Below are 15,868 nucleotides of genomic sequence, written 5' to 3'. Positions count from 1 at the left end.
GGCATACAATTGGTCTGCGGGGACTAGGAGGTGTCCGTATGCGGCTGAAGAGAACAGACACAGACTCGGCTAGCGATGCTCTGTCCTGCTCCTATAGTGGTGATTCAGAGAGACTGATGGCGCCTCAGGTTAACCCCCTAACAGATGCTGCCTTTAGCATACCTTCTATAGGATCTGTCAACTGGAACATGGACCCTGCAACAACACAGACACTTCCTGGCCTTCATCCTCCTCACACTCTCCTAATGTTAAACCAGACCTCAGAACATACCCGTGCCTCAACACTAAATGGCAACACAAGCCCATTGACACATGACCGTAGTAGAGACGGAATCAGTAAAGGTGGCAGCTCCAAAGAGAAGTGCTTTCCGTGTTCGTTCTGTGGGATATCCTTCAGTTTCCCCAAACAGGTGGAGATCCACCAGAGGATGCACATGGGGGAGAAAGCGTTCAGCTGCCATCTCTGCCCTGCCAGTTTCTCCAGATCGTCCAACTTGAAGAGGCATCAGAGGGTCCACACAGGGGAGAAACCCTACAGCTGCCCCCAGTGTGCGAAGAGGTTCTCCCACCACCACAATATGAAGGTGCACCAGAAGGTCCATACGGGAGAGGCAGTGTCCCTGTATGCACTGCAGGAGTAGCCTTATCAGACATAGTTGTGTCTAATAATTGAGAGAAATAATATCATTTGAAATGTACAATGGGGATGTCTTGGAACTGTTATTTAGATGAAATATTATAGTTATCATGTGAAGTGTCTTAGGATAAGGGGGTAATTAACCACATACCCCTCATTAATCCTTTTAAGTTATTTGAAACAGGCTTGTGTAAATACCTATTTTTTTAGAGAGACAGTAAACCTAGCCGGGGGGTGGAATGCATCGCTACTAGCATTAGTGCAAATACATGCTAACTGTTCCCGTAAACTTCCAGGCATTAGGCCAACAACTATCCATTTAAAAACTTGTCTCTCCAAAAATATAAAAACTAAATGTACATATCTTTTGCAGAGGTGGCTAAATTAATATAGAGGAAAAACTGAATTCCCCTTTAAAAAACAGCCCCCTTCCACAATGGCACCATGTTCAGGAAGTATCATTTGTTGGTGGGGGAAAAAACAGTGTAAAGCAAAATTATTCCACTCTAAGGTTCCACCCTGTTAGGATTATACACCTAACGGTTGTAAAATGTTGTTTGAAAAAATGGCAAATAAATGACCAATGTCAGGATTCATTTCTCTTTGAATAATATATTTTATACATATTTAGATACATTTGCTAATAACATTACAATGATTAATTAGTTACATAGTCTAATGTAAGTAATGATATGTGCATATAATTGTAATTAGTAATGTTATTGGCTAGCAACAATAAATCTGTTCATGTTTTACAAACTCAGATTGACAATGTTTAAAAAGTTTATTTATTTATTTTATCAAATAAATAGAAAGTAAACTAATGCACAATATTCATTATTATTATAGGTGTAATGTTTTTCAACCATTTCATTCATTGAACAAAAAATATAAAATGCAACATGTAAAGTGTTTGTCCCATATTTCATCAGCTGAAATAAAAGATCCCAGAAATGTTCCATACACACAAAAAACTTACTTTGCAAAAACGTTGTGCACTAATTTGTTTACATCCCAGTTAGTGAGCATTTCTCCTTTGTCAAGGTAATCAGCATGATCATTACACAGTTGCACCTTGTGCCGGGGACAATAAAAGGCCACTCTGAAATGTGCAGTTTTGTCACTCAACACAATGTCACATGTCTCAAATTTTGAGGGCGTGTGCAATTGGCATGCTGACTGCAGGAATGTCCACAAGAGCTGTTGCCAGATAATTGAATGTTAATTTCTCTACCATAAGCCACCTCCAACGTTGTTTTTGAGAATTTGGAAGTATGTCCAACCAGCCTCACAACCGCCGACCACGTTTATGGCGTCGCGTGTCAATGTTGTGAACAGAGTGCCCCATGGTGGCGGTGGGGTTATGGTATGGGCAGGCATAAGCTACGGACAATGAACACAATTGCATTTTATCGATGGCAATTTGAATGCACAGCTATACCGTGATGAGATCCCGTCGGGCCCATTGTGGTCCATTCATCTACCGCCTTTACGTCATGTTTCAGCATAATAATGCAAGGCCCCACATCGCAAGGATCTGTACACAATTCTTGGAACCTGAAAATGCCCCGGTTCTTCCATGGCCTGCATACTCACCAGACAAGTCACCCATTGAGCATGTTTGGGATGCTCGGGAACAACATGTACAACAGCGTGTTCCAGTTCCCGCCAATATCCAGAAACTTCGCACAGCCATTGAGTGGGACAACATGCCACAATCAACAGCCTGATCAACTCTATGTGAAGGAGATGTGTCACACTGCATAAGGCAAATGGTGGTCACACCAGATAGACTGGTTTTCTGATCCACGCCCCTACCTTATTTTAAGGTATCTGTGACTGATGCATATCAGATGCATATCGGTATTCCCAGTCATGTGAAATCCATAGATTAGGGCCTAATGAATTTATTTCAATTGACTGATTTCCTTATATGAACTGTAACTCAGTGAAATCTTTAAAACTATTTTTGTTCAGACCTTGTTCAGACCTTAAATCAAATATTTCATTGTTTAAATCATCTATTCTTTATTGCTGTTTGTTCCACCCTATTGCTTTCATTTTCTATAAATGTATGTAGTTCTGTTCTTGAGCTGTTCTTGTCTATTGATGTTCAGTATGTCATTCTGTATTATGTTTCATCTTGACCCCAGGAAGAGTAAGTGCTGCTTTTGCAACAACTAATGGGGATCCTAATAAAATACCAAATACCCTGTTGTGCTTCATTCTACCCTGTTGGGTTGGTATTTTAAAATCAGAATATATCAATACAATCAAATGTTCTGCATATTTTTGTGGTAACTTATAGTGATATAAGGGGTAAACTAAACATTCATTCCCCTTTTTAGACTTTTCCTAATTTTGTTACGAACTGGAGTTAAAATGGATTTAATTGTAATTTTTTTTGTCAACAATTTAATCAAAATACTCTTGTCAAAGTGGAAGATTTTTTTAAATATAAAAATTGGATAACTAAAATATACAGTAATCATTGCATAAGTTTTCACCCCCTTTGTTTAGGCAAGCCTAAATGAGTTCAGGAGTAAATTTCTCTAGACAAATCACATGTGATCATAAGGTATCACTGTGTGACATGATTATACCCAGACACATCTAAGATAGTCATCCTTCTGAACTGAGCCGCAGGACAGGAATGCAACTGCTCAGGGATGTTACCATGAGGCCATTGGTGATTTTTAAAACTCATTGGTGAGTTTAATGGCTGAGATGGAAGAATTGAGGATGGATCAACACTGTAGGTAATGACAGAATGACAAGAATACAAATATTCCAAAACATCCATCCTGTAAGCAACAAAGCACTAAAGTAATACTACAAAATAAACACAGCAAAGGACGTTTTGGCCTAAATGCAAAGCCTTATGTTTGGGGGAAACACAACAGAACACATCACTGAGTGACTGCCTCCTTATTTTCAAGCATGTTGGTGGCTGCATTATGGGTATGCTTGGCATCAGCAAATACTGGGATTTTTCAGGATGAAAAGAAACAGGATGTAGCTAAGCACAGACAAAATCCCAGAGTAAAACCTGCTTCAGTGTGCTCTACACCAGAGGAATTCACCTTTCAGCAGGACAATAACCTACAACACAAAGCCAAATCTACATTGAAGTTGCTTACCAAGAAGACCGGGAACGTTCCTGAGTGGCCAGGTTACATTTTTGACTTAAATCTGCTTGAAAATCTAGGGCAAGACATAAAATTGCTGTCTAGCCATGATCCCCAACACTTTGACAGAGGTTGAAGAATTTAAAAGAATATTGGGCAAATATTGCACAATAGCATACAGGTGTGCAAAGATCTCAAGAGACTTACCCAAGATTCAACGCTGTAATCACTACCAAAGTATTTACTCAGGGGGTGAATACTATGTAATCAAGGTATAATAATGTTTTAGTTGTCATAAATCTTCAAACAATGTTAGAATTTTTGTTCCACTTTGACAGAGTATTTTCAATAAATTGTTGACAAATTACAATTAAATCCATTTAAATTCCAGGTTGTAACACAATCAAATGGAGAAGTTTAAGGTGGGTGAAGACTTACGCAACACACCGTATTGTAATAATTATCATAAGAAGGACCGAAGCACAAGGACAGTTGAATATTTACCTTACTTAGGTGACGTAGATGGAATCTACATTCTATTGTTGACTCGCTATCACACTGTCCTTTCTAAGCTAGTCTGCTGTCATCTTGAAAGATATTGATCATAGGAGATTTGATGTAATAAGCTGTACCGTAATTCAAAGAACAATACACATAAATACTTCATTTAACCACATCCTTTGAGCTATGACGCCAACCAATAAGAGCCTTTCTCTTCAGTCGATACGGAAGTGAACAGGAACCAATAACAATTTCCACGTTAGCGTTTGTTGTTGTTTAGACGTTTGTTAACACCATGTAACTCAAAATATGAGTAATTTAACTGCACAGCCTCACATTATTTCACCCGGGCAAGTGTTTACTTTGCGTTGTTTTGGAAATCTTCCAGTACATGTGTGCACATTATACATCTTATAGTAGTAAGCAGAATAAGTGCACTCTATATGTGTCTAGGTCATTAGGCTAAGGGAAGCCATTACCTAGTCCAGTGAGGTACATTAGACGTGCATTAGGAGCATAAGTTTGTATTACTTAAGCACCATTAGACATGCACCTGCCTTGGGAGTGTGCATGTCTGTTTATTTTTGTACCATTGCTATGGCCTAATGTTTACTATTGCTATGGGTACGTGAATTATATGAAAAGCACGAATGGATTACATGTAGTGTATATCTATGTGGACATCTGCTTGTCGAACATCTCATTCCAAAATCATGGGCATTAATATGGAGTTGGTCCCCCCTTTTCTGCTATAAGAGCCTCCACTCTTCTGGGAAGGCTTTCCATTAGATGTTGGAACATTGGCTGAATGGAAGCAAGTCCCCGCAGTACAAGAGCATTAGTGAGGTCGGGCACTGATGTTGGGTGATTAGGCCTGGCTCGCAGCTTGGCGTTCTAGTTCATCTCAAAGGTGTAAGATGGGGTTGAGGTCAGGGCTCTGTGCATGCCAGTCAAGTTCTTCCACACCGATCTCGACAAACCATTTCTGTATGGACCACACTTTGTGCACTGGGGCATTTTCATGCTTAATCAGAAAAGGGCCTTCCCCAAACTGTTGCCACAAAGTTGGAAGTGTAGAATAATCTAGAATATCACATTGTATGCTGTAGCATTAAGATTTTCCTTCACCGGAACTAAGGGACCTAGCCCGAACCACGATAAACAGCCCCAGACCATTATTACTCCTCCACAAACCTTTACAGTTGGCACTATGCATTCGGTCAGGTAGCGTTCTGCTGGCATCCGCCAAACCCGGATTCGTCCATTGGACTGCCAGATGGTGAAGCGTGATTCATCACTCCAGAGAGCGCATTTCCACTGCTCCAGAGTCCAATGGTGGTGAGCTTTACACCACTCCAGCCGACACTTGGCATTGTGATCTTAGGCTTCTGTGCGGCTTATCAGCCATGGAAACCCATTTCATGAAGCTCCCGACAAACAGTTCTTGTGCCGACGCTGCTTCCAGAAGCAGCTTGGAACTTGGTAGTGAGTGTTGCAACCAAGGACAGACGATTATTACGCGCTACAGCACTCAGCGGTCCAGTTCTGTGAGCTTGTGTGGCTTACCACTTTGCGGCTGAGCCGTTGTTGCTCCTAGAATTTTCCACTTCACAATAACAGCACTCACAGTTGACTGCGGCAGCTCTAGTAGGGCAGAAATTTGACGAACTGACTTGTTGGAAAGGTGGTATCCTATGACGGTGCCACATTGAAAGTCACTGAGCTCTTTTGTACGGGCCATTCTACTTCCAATGTTTGCCTATAGAGATGACATGGCTGTGTGCTTGATTGTATACACCTGTCAGCTACGGGTGTGGCTGAAATAGCCAAATCACTCATTTGAAGAGGTGTTCACATACTTTTGACCACGTAGTATAATCTGGCGACATAGGCTTACAAACATTATTTATAATGGATGGCAAAAACACAATCACAAGAATGGTTTCAATTTAAATTTAAATTAAATTAAAGATCCAGGCAGCCTCTCATTTTAACAATAAATTATCAAGGTCACCCCCTTTCCTAGGGAGGGTGACATGTTCGATACCGATATACCAAACGGAAGAAAGTATAGCTTGAGAGACTTCCCTACGACATTGTTATCCAATTAGTCTCATGTGCCGGTAATAACCTCTTCTCTTCTTATGTCAGTCTGCAGATGCAGAGGCTGCAGGTCCTGGGGTCAAGCTGGAGAGGACTGGAGGAGAGGAGGACCAACGACACAGCAGAGACATCCAGACTGGAGCTCCCCATGTAGCCACAGAGGTCCCCACCACCTCCGCCCCAGCGCCGCCCAGTACCCGACGTAGCATGACGGAGTTCAGTGGAACGCCGAACGCATTCCTCAAGTCAGAGACCAACACAGAGACTGTAAAACACAGGCTCTTACACCCAGGATCTGACCACGGATCAGACCCAGAGAGACTGGAGCGACTGGTCTGTCCTCCTGCTCCTAGCTCGGAATACTTACCGGTATTTCGCCAGAGGACGGTTCATTCCTGTTGTGACACGTTAGACACTGGTGTTGATGATCTGCCTTGCTCTTACACACCAGAGATGGTCCCTGGCAACATGCCCTTGGGTTTAGAGACACAGACTGATCTGTCTAAAGGGGACTGGAACCGGTATAGTAGTAGTGTATACTCTGAAGGGTGCCTAGATAAGAAAGGGGAGGTTATAGTCGTAGACGAAGTGACTGTGAAAATGGAGGGCGACGTTCCTCTGACACTGAATGCAGACAAGATTCACTTAGGACTTGGACACTCACAAGGTAGAGATGTCTTAGATTACAGGGAAAGTTTAGAGACTAATCCAAATGTTGCGACCCACTCCCCTTTACACATTCTCAGGGATCGCGACACAGTGTCCACGTCGATGGGGCCTTCCGATTCACACGGCCGCATCCTTTTCTATCAACTATTGAACTCAAAGGACCAAAGGGCCCAGGCTCAGGAAGGGGGAGCAACATCAGGCAATAGTAAAGAGAAACGGTTCATCTGCATGTCCTGTAACAAAGGCTTCAGCTGCCTTCAGAACGTAAAGACTCACCAGAGGGTCCACACAGGGGTGAAACCCTTCAGCTGTACCCAGTGTCAGATGCGCTTCTCCCACTCGTACAGCCTGAAGAGGCACCAGAGGGTCCACACAGGGGAGAACTCTACAGCTGCCAGTAGAGTGAGAAGCGGTTCTCCCACCAGAACCCGCTGAAGATGCACCTGAAGGTCCACACGAGAGAAAGGTTGTTGGCCTGTACGCACTGTGGGAAGAGATTCTCAGAGAAGAGCTACCTCAGGATACACCAGCTTAAAAACCATTCACTCTACAACATAGAAAGTAACCATTCCACAAGATAGCTTCTGACGTTTAGATCAAACCCTGCATTAAAGTCAAAGATTAATTTTCATTATTGTTATTAGAGAAGATCCACAGATGCATTTGGAATAACGAGAGTAACATATTTCAGTGTTGAATATTCCTGGGTAGAATACTGCATCCAGCCAGGTATGAAGGTGTGTATATATATATATATAATCCTAAAAACTCTGTTACTTAGTGTGTGTAGGCTATATGATGGTCACAAATTCCTATTTCATTAATTCCATTCAACTACACTTTTAATGAGAAAATGAAGGCAGTTTATCAAGTTCATGCAGAGTTTTTGTTGAGACGTACAATGCCGTCAGAAAGTGTTCTCACCCCTTCACTTTTTCCACATTTGTTGTGTTAGACTGAATTTAAAATAGATTAAATTGAGATTGTGTCACTGGCCTACACACAATACTCCATCATGTCAAAGTGGAATTAAGTTTAGACATTTTTACAAATTAATCAAAAATGAAAAGCTGAAATAAGTATTCAACCCCTTTCTTATGGCAAGCCTAAATACATTCAGGACTAAAACTTTGCTTAACAAGTCATGTAAGTTGCATGCTCACTCTGTGCGCAATAATAGTGTTAAACATAGTTTTTGAATGACTACCTCTTCTCTGTACCCAGTACAATTATCTGTAAGGTCGCTCAGTTGAGCAGTGAACTTCAAACACAGATTCAACCACAAAAACCTGGGAGGTTTTCCAATGCCTCGCAAAGAAGGGTGCCTATTGGTAGATAGGTAAAAAAAAAAAAAATATGAATATTGCTTTGAGCATGGTGAAGTTATTAATTACAGTTTGGATGGTGTATCAATACACCCAGGTACTGCAAAGATACATGCGTCCTTCCTAACTCAGTTGCCGGAGAGGAAGGAAACCGCTCAGGGATTTCAACATGAGGCCAATGGTGACTTTAATAGTTATAGTTTAATGGCTGTGATTGGAGAATTGAGGATGGATCAACAACATTGTAGTTACTCCACAAAACTAACCTAAATGACAGAGTAAAAAGAAGAAATGTACAGAATACAACATATTCCAAAACATGCATCCTGTTTGCAATTAGGGACTAAATTAAAACAGCAAAGAAATGTGTCATTTTTTAAAACTTTATGTCCTCAATACAAAGCGTTATGTTTGGGGCAAATCCAACAACACATCACTGAGTACCTACCACTCTTCATATTTTCAATGTTCTTATCCCTTGCTTGCTAGCTATCCAACTATGGCTAACTTAGTCACATCAAACAATGCTGGCCGAATAACAACAAAGTAGCTGCATTTACATAAGCTGTCTTTTAGTGACATTTATTTGGATACATCCATAACAATGAGCTAAATGAGGCGCGATTTCACCTGGCATAGAAAATGTGCTCTCATGAGGACACTTGTTCAGAGGAGCTAGCTAACAACACAGCTAACACAATCACTTCAAACTGAAGCTGGAAAGACTGAAAACTAGCTGCACTTCGTTTCGTTTTACCTGTTTTCTTTTGACATTTCTTTGTACAGTGGAGATCAAGTTGATAAATTGTCTGGCTGGGCTGTTGAGACAGTGGATTGCGCAGTGAGATGGAAAAGAGTAGATAGGCATTTCAACGTCATAGTTTTAGCCGGTGGTAGCTAAAACCTGGAATGCAGATTTAAACAGCTTCCAGGATTAGTCCCACCCATTGTTTAATGATCAACAACGAACTTGACAGAGCTTGAAGACATTTTAAAATAATAATATGGAAGTATTGTACAGTCCAGGTGTGTAAAGCTCTGAGAGACTTACTCAGAAAGACTCAGCTGTAATTGCTGCCAAAGGTTATTTTAAACATGTATTGACTCAGGGATGTGAATACTTATGTAAATGACATATTTCTGTATTTAATTTTCAATAAATGTGCTAAAATTTCTAAAAACATGTTTTCAGTTTGTCATTGTCATTCAGTGTTGTCACGATACCAGAATTTTGACTTCGACATCGATACCAGGTTTAGTATCACGATACTTGATACCAAAACGATACCACAAAAAAAAGGCGTATTTGCCAAAGTCACAGAATGGCACTTGATCCAGTCAGATCAACTCAGATACTGCTCTGTTCAATCGTTGGGCATCTTTTGAGTTCAATATCATATTTTAACAATTATATTCAAATGTACTTTTTTTTACCAATCTAACTAGAAAACAACATAATGGTAATCTTTTATTTGAATGGAAAATCTGTATTGATACACTGGGTAAATCAAGATGTAGCCTAGATCTATTCACTATACAGGTGAATGCATATTATTCAATAGGAGTGTGTGCATGCATTGAGTAATTGAGCTTGTTTTCCTTTCCATTTAGGACTTACTTTATTGGCAAGTGCTAAGAGAATATTATTTTGTTGTACTGATTTAACAACATTTGCATAGAAGAAACAATCTCTTCTTTTATAATAGCGGGCACTGTCTACGAAATTAATGTCATTCGTAGGCAGAATGTGGCTAGAATCTGAGTTTGTTGCTATGGAATCGAATGGAAACCAGATGGGAGGCAAAGGAAGGAAGACAAGTAAAAAAAAAAAATTTTGGGCGAGGGAGACGAAGTGAATTAATAACGTTTTTGGTGACAATAGTCTTTGAAATCAGCATATTTTGCATTATGGTTTGCATATTATCACAAACAAAGAACTAGGGTAGTAAATTCAGCTGTAAGCTAGCAAGGAAAGTTAGCGTAATTAAAGCTGGAAGCTACCTTGTCTTACCATGGTTACTGCATGGCTTTTTCGGTCTGACTGAAGTCACCCTACAAAAGATGCAGTAGTCTCTACAAGCCAGAATGTTGAGTAAAATGATATTGACTTACTTTAGCAGTTGTACATGTTGTTGGTCCTTTTGGCGGTTGGAGGTTGTTTACCTGACTTTTTGCTGTGCTGGTAGGTTCGGCCATCAGTATTTTTAATCTCTCCATTGCACCTGATGAACAATATGTCAACCTGATTCACCAACTACTCAGATAGAGTTCAGTGTGTCAAATCAGAGGGCCTGTTGTCCGGACCTCTGGCAGTCTATGGGGATACCACAGGGTTCAATTCTCGGGCCGACTCTTTTCTCTGTATATATCAACGATGTCGCTCTTGCTGCGGGTGATTGCAGGAACACACTATTTGCATTTGAGACTAACTGACCGAGTTCGCTATCCATCCCAGCTGGCAGCAGAGGAAGAATTCACTGCACAGAAGAGCTCTCATAGACTTTAGTTTCCTGGACTGAGAACTGAGAGGGAGAAAGAGTCTTGGACAACACGCCTTTTTCGTCTCTATCCCGGCTTCATCCTATCCTAACGGAATCCTACTGGGCAGGCAACATACAAGTAAATTACCCCATTGCATTATTAATTTCCTCTGAAAGTGGTGCTTTGTATGTTTAAAGTGGTGGAAGTCATTGGGTGTTGTAAGACAGTAGGTCTAATTTACAAACCCATGGTCAATACTATCCTGGGACTGTCCACATCAGCTGCTAATCGGTAGCCTAGTTCATGTCTATTCCTGGTTGGGGAGCTCTAGAGTTTCACAGTTGCGAAAGCCTATGTCGACATTTTCTCCTTCAATGAGTAAGATCATGCCATTCTCAAAAGTCCTGTGAATGTCCTGTTGTATTTGTCTGAGTTGAGTACGGAAACCTATTTCATATTGACCCGTGGGGCTTCTCACCTCAATAACTGTTGTACCCCATTGTACCCTGTCTTACATTGTGTCTTTAACTACCTAATTTTCCAATTAATTTAGTCTAGCAAATAAAACCTTGACTTATTTGTGACATTGAGTTCATTTGTAAGCGATTTGGTTCTTGAGGTTTCAGAGCTCGACAACTGTTGAGAATGAGAATATAGTAAATTGACAAATGATTAGTTAATTAAACAGTGTCTCTATATCCAAAACTTAATGGTGCCCCTCTTAGATTATTTGGATAACCAAATTCATCAAATAAACCTGATCAATTAATTAAATCAGTAAATTATCTTGAATATTAATAAGCCAAAAGTCACAACACCACCTAAACTGATCATTTCAGGTGTCCCCGACATGCCTTCAGGCACTGGCCCAGCGGAGGGAACCCCGGCTACTGTCGCAAGGAGTTCTCATGCGCCAGGTGATGTCCCGCAAGGTGGTCACGGCATGAGTGGAGACTACAGGGCAGACATAGATCTTTACACATCGTGAGAAAAAGTGCAGTGTCGACTATTTTTCGCAATGAGTGACCCCCTTCCCCCAATTGGGAACGGACCCTCTGGCACACCAGTGGCCTCGGACCCTCCTTTAAATGTTTCCGCCAGTGGTTCTGATTCAGCCCACATTGGAGAAGTTGTGCCGGGAGGGACCTGTTGTACCAGGCACGCATGGCTGGAGATTTGGTTCCTATGGGCCTTTCCCCTGAGAGGGCCAATCTGATGGCTAGAGGTTTACCGCTGAATGTTATTAATCCATTCAGTCTGCTACCTTCCACAAGAGGTCTATATGGTATAAGTGGCAAGTGTTTGATCTCTGGTACCAAGATAAAGGACTTGTTCCTTTTCAGTGCTCTGTGAGGGACATCCTTATGTTCCTACTGGAGATTTTTGAGCAGAAACAGGCATTCTCCACAATAAATATGTACATGGCTGCTATCTCAGTGTGTCGTGGGAATTGACAGAGCCTCACCGGGGGCCCACCCCCTGATTGTGAGGTTCCTGAAAAGGTGTACATCGTCTCAGACCGGTTTCTAAACCCATTTGCCCACATGGGACTTGGCGCTGGTTTTGGAGGCACTGTGTGCTGCCCCCCTTTAAGCCTTTGGAGTTGAAGGTTCTGAAGATCCTCTCCTAAAACACCTCCCTGCTCATGGCTTCGGCTGAATGTGTTGGGGACTTCCACATGTTATCTGTACACCCTCCCTGTACTCAGTTCGCCTTGGGGAACTCTAAGGTGATATTGCGTCCAAATGTGACCTTTGCCCCAAAAGTCATGGCTATGTCTTACAGTTTTTTTTTGCTATTTCCCTTTTCACATCCTCCTTTTGCTTCTGAATAGCAACAGCGGTTACGTGCCCTGTGTCCCCTGAGAGCTTTACGCACATACATTGAACGGTCCAGGGATATCCGGTTATATGACCAGCTTTTTTCCCCCCCGGGCATATAGCAGCAAGGGGCTAGGTTTACCTAGAGGTGTATGCGATCACTTGGGCAGTGTTTAAAGGGTTGACTATAGGAGATATTTGTGCTGTGGTGAGTTGGGCATCTCCAAACATGTGATATTTTATTGCTTGGATGTCACAGCTCCCAGTGTAGCCCACAGTGTGCTTACGGCTGTGACAGGGGAAGTAACCAGGCAGGACACTGTGTGCTGCATCTGGACTGCCCCATCTAGCGTGGTCAGGTCTGGGTGGTCTGTCTTGGGCCATTTAATTTAGTGTCCGTTGGGGTGGCTTGGGGCGTGATTATATATCCCCATAGTATGTTGTACCAAAGTTGACTGACTGAAAGGAAGCGTAGCATCAAGACTATAACTATTGTTCCCTGAAGGAGCGAAACGAGGTAGAACACCTGTTTGGCCCCGTGCCGCCCGTTCCAGGGCTTGGTGAAAAGCATTATTAAATTGAAGTAATGAATCTGAGTCTCACGCTTATCATCTGTGGAAGGCAGGGCTTTCAGCTAGGCACGGATTTCATTGGCCTTCTCAGGCGTGATTGTAGATTCTTCAACCGACTCCCCGTAGTATGATGTACCTCATTTCCCTCCTTCAGTGAACAGTAGTTTGCCATGTTTGTAAAGTCTATTTTGTAAACTCTTCCTGCAAGTGGTTGGCTGGAGGCCAACCAGAGGCGACATAGTGGAGGTCAGTGGATGGGACAGCATCCACAACTCTGGGCTAGGGGATCAACACTGTTAACCACAACCAGAAACAAACAGTCGAACACAAATGAACAACTGAATTTAGTCTCCATGACAACAGACTAGCTGAGATCAGGGCGATGCGTAGAGTTGGTCTGCGTGGACAGGGAGGTGTCCTTATGCGGCTAGAGAGGACACTGACTCGGCTAACAATGTGATATCCTGCTCCTATAGTTGTAATTCAGACAGACAGATGGTATAGAATACCTACCTTCAAAGTAATGACTTGGGATGTCAGGTTTGAAATGAAAAGGTATTTTAGTAGTACCACTTGTTCATGTCACATTTAACAACTTTAGATTCTACAAAACAATAAAAGAAAGTTGCTAGCGAAAGTCAGGATAATCACTTGTACATAACTGGCGAGTTCTCTCTCTCTCTCTCTCTCTCTGGCCTGTTGCAAGGTATTCTGGAACTTGCAGTCAATAGCGTAATCCTATACTAACCAATACAACAGAAATGTGTATGTAGTTCTCTCAATCCCCAAGACACGAATTCTAATACAATTACATATGTAAATAATATCTGTAGATACAGCTCAATTAATTAACTGTAAACAGTAACTCTGTAGCCCATTAAAGTTACAACAGATGGTGCAACAGGTTAATGAGGGGTATGTGGTTAATTACCCTCTTAATTAAACTCTTACTCAAAGACACTTCACATAACCATAATGTCAGCTAAAGAATGGTTCCCAGATATCCTGTGTACATCTCAAGCCACACTGCTAAGATTTCTCCCCATTGTGGACACTTGTATGTCTGATAAAGCTACTCAGGAAGGAGAAGCTCTTGTAACATAGTTTGCACTTGAAGGGCTTCTCCTTGGTGTGAACGGTCCAGTGCTTCTTCACATAGTTTGCTTCATTAAAGAGCTTTCTATACGTGGGGCAGGCGTACGGCTTGTCGGCGTCCGTCGTAATGCTCGGCCTCCCCATGTTGTGACCCAATGACAATGTTGTTGGGATTGTCTGCTGTGTTATAGTCTAGGTACCTCTTGTTGTGAATGTCCATCCTGACCCTGTCTGTATTGGTGGGGTAACCATGAGGTAACTGAGGAAGGCTAGACCCAGGACCAGGCTTTCTATGAACCCAGTCACCAGGCATTAGACCAGTGGTCACCAACCTTTTCTGAGTCAAGATCACTTTTGCAGTCAAAAAGCAAGCTGAGATCTACTGCTCAGATTTTTTGTTTTACATTAACCTCACACAAACAGTTCTGTAGGAATGAGGTTTGGGCAGTAGGGCCTAATACATTATCACAGCACATTAGCTATATGATTGGCCTGCCAATATTGTTAATCAGACCATATTATATTTCAAAACTCGAGCTTTGATAACAAAATAGATCAGTTGGTTTAGCACTTGTGAGGCACTGTGGATCACGAATTTAAATATGTAGCTTTTTTATTTTACTGGACTGATGGTACCTGCATCTGATGGTCAACGAGGTCAAATCACGACGTCGGTGGTCTAGAAAGATGCCTGAGTTTCTGACTTGGAATTCCGTGTTGGATGACCGTTCAAAACTATTTTTCACAACCGCCTCTCACGGTCCCTGCTCTCTCCTTCCTTTCTTCCGGCCAGGGAGTGTCTGTGATGTCGCAGGGTCCATGTTCCAGTTGATAGATCCTATAGAAGGCAGGCTGAAGGCAGCACCTGTTAAGGGGTTACCCTTTGTTAACTTGCCATTTAAAACAGTCTTGTGTAAATACCTGTTTTTATAGAGGCAGAAAATCTAGGCTAGAACAAATACAGTTTAATATTTACATTACTGAGGTGATGTAGATGGAATAAAGTCGTTCATTATTTTCCACTTTATTCTTGGCAACAATGTTCTTAAAAAAAAATATATTCTCAGCTTGAAATATACTGATCATCAGAGATTCAGACCTAACATAATGGCAAATCTTAGTGCTGGCAGTAAGATTGTTTATCAGAAATGTTGCTATTTTCACAACTGGAATTATGGGTGCAGTAGCTGGCGGTGGTGTGACAGGCCTGGTTTTGATTAATAAAGTTGTAGGTGTGTCGCGGCTTGACCCCGGTTGTCAATAGTTACTACATCCACAAAGTCCAAATTGGCCATATCGTAAACATTCATGAATCTTTTGTTTTAATTTTTGGTCTTAATTTAAGGTTAGGCATAAGGTTATCAGTGTGGTTAATGTTAGATTTTAAGAAGATAAAATTGTAGAAGTGTGCAACTGCAGCCCGCAATTCGGGTCATTTCTACATGTGCCATTTTTGATTGGCATGGACCTGAAAAGACAGTGAATAATTCCAATCAAATTTTTATAAAACGAAACAGGAACTTGTTTTAAATAGGTT

At 41.7% G+C, this 15,868-nt stretch overlaps 1 protein-coding gene across 8 annotated transcripts in view; it reads left to right on the top strand.

Annotated features, from left to right (window-relative positions):
- LOC112232375 overlaps positions 1 to 8,320 on the top strand; it is a 232,714-nt gene extending 224,394 nt beyond the window's left edge. For 3 of the 8 annotated variants that reach the window (XM_042330457.1, XM_042330455.1, XM_042330456.1), the window contains one exon: positions 6,418 to 8,319. In XM_042330457.1, the coding sequence (XP_042186391.1) occupies positions 6,418 to 7,473 (1,056 nt within the window). In that variant the 3' untranslated portion in view covers positions 7,474 to 8,319. Of the gene's footprint in view, positions 1 to 6,417 lie in introns of all 8 variants that reach the window. The other 5 variants (XM_024399366.2, XM_042330454.1, XM_042330453.1 and 2 more) reach the window with 5 other exon arrangements.
- Positions 8,321 to 15,868: the final 7,548 nt, after the last annotated feature.

This window comes from Oncorhynchus tshawytscha, linkage group LG11 (assembly GCF_018296145.1).
Source record: "Oncorhynchus tshawytscha isolate Ot180627B linkage group LG11, Otsh_v2.0, whole genome shotgun sequence".
NCBI classification, from domain to species: domain Eukaryota; kingdom Metazoa; phylum Chordata; class Actinopteri; order Salmoniformes; family Salmonidae; genus Oncorhynchus; species Oncorhynchus tshawytscha.
The sequence above is the reverse complement of the archived record's forward strand: the minus strand, read 5'-3'. Positions and strand labels throughout refer to the sequence as shown.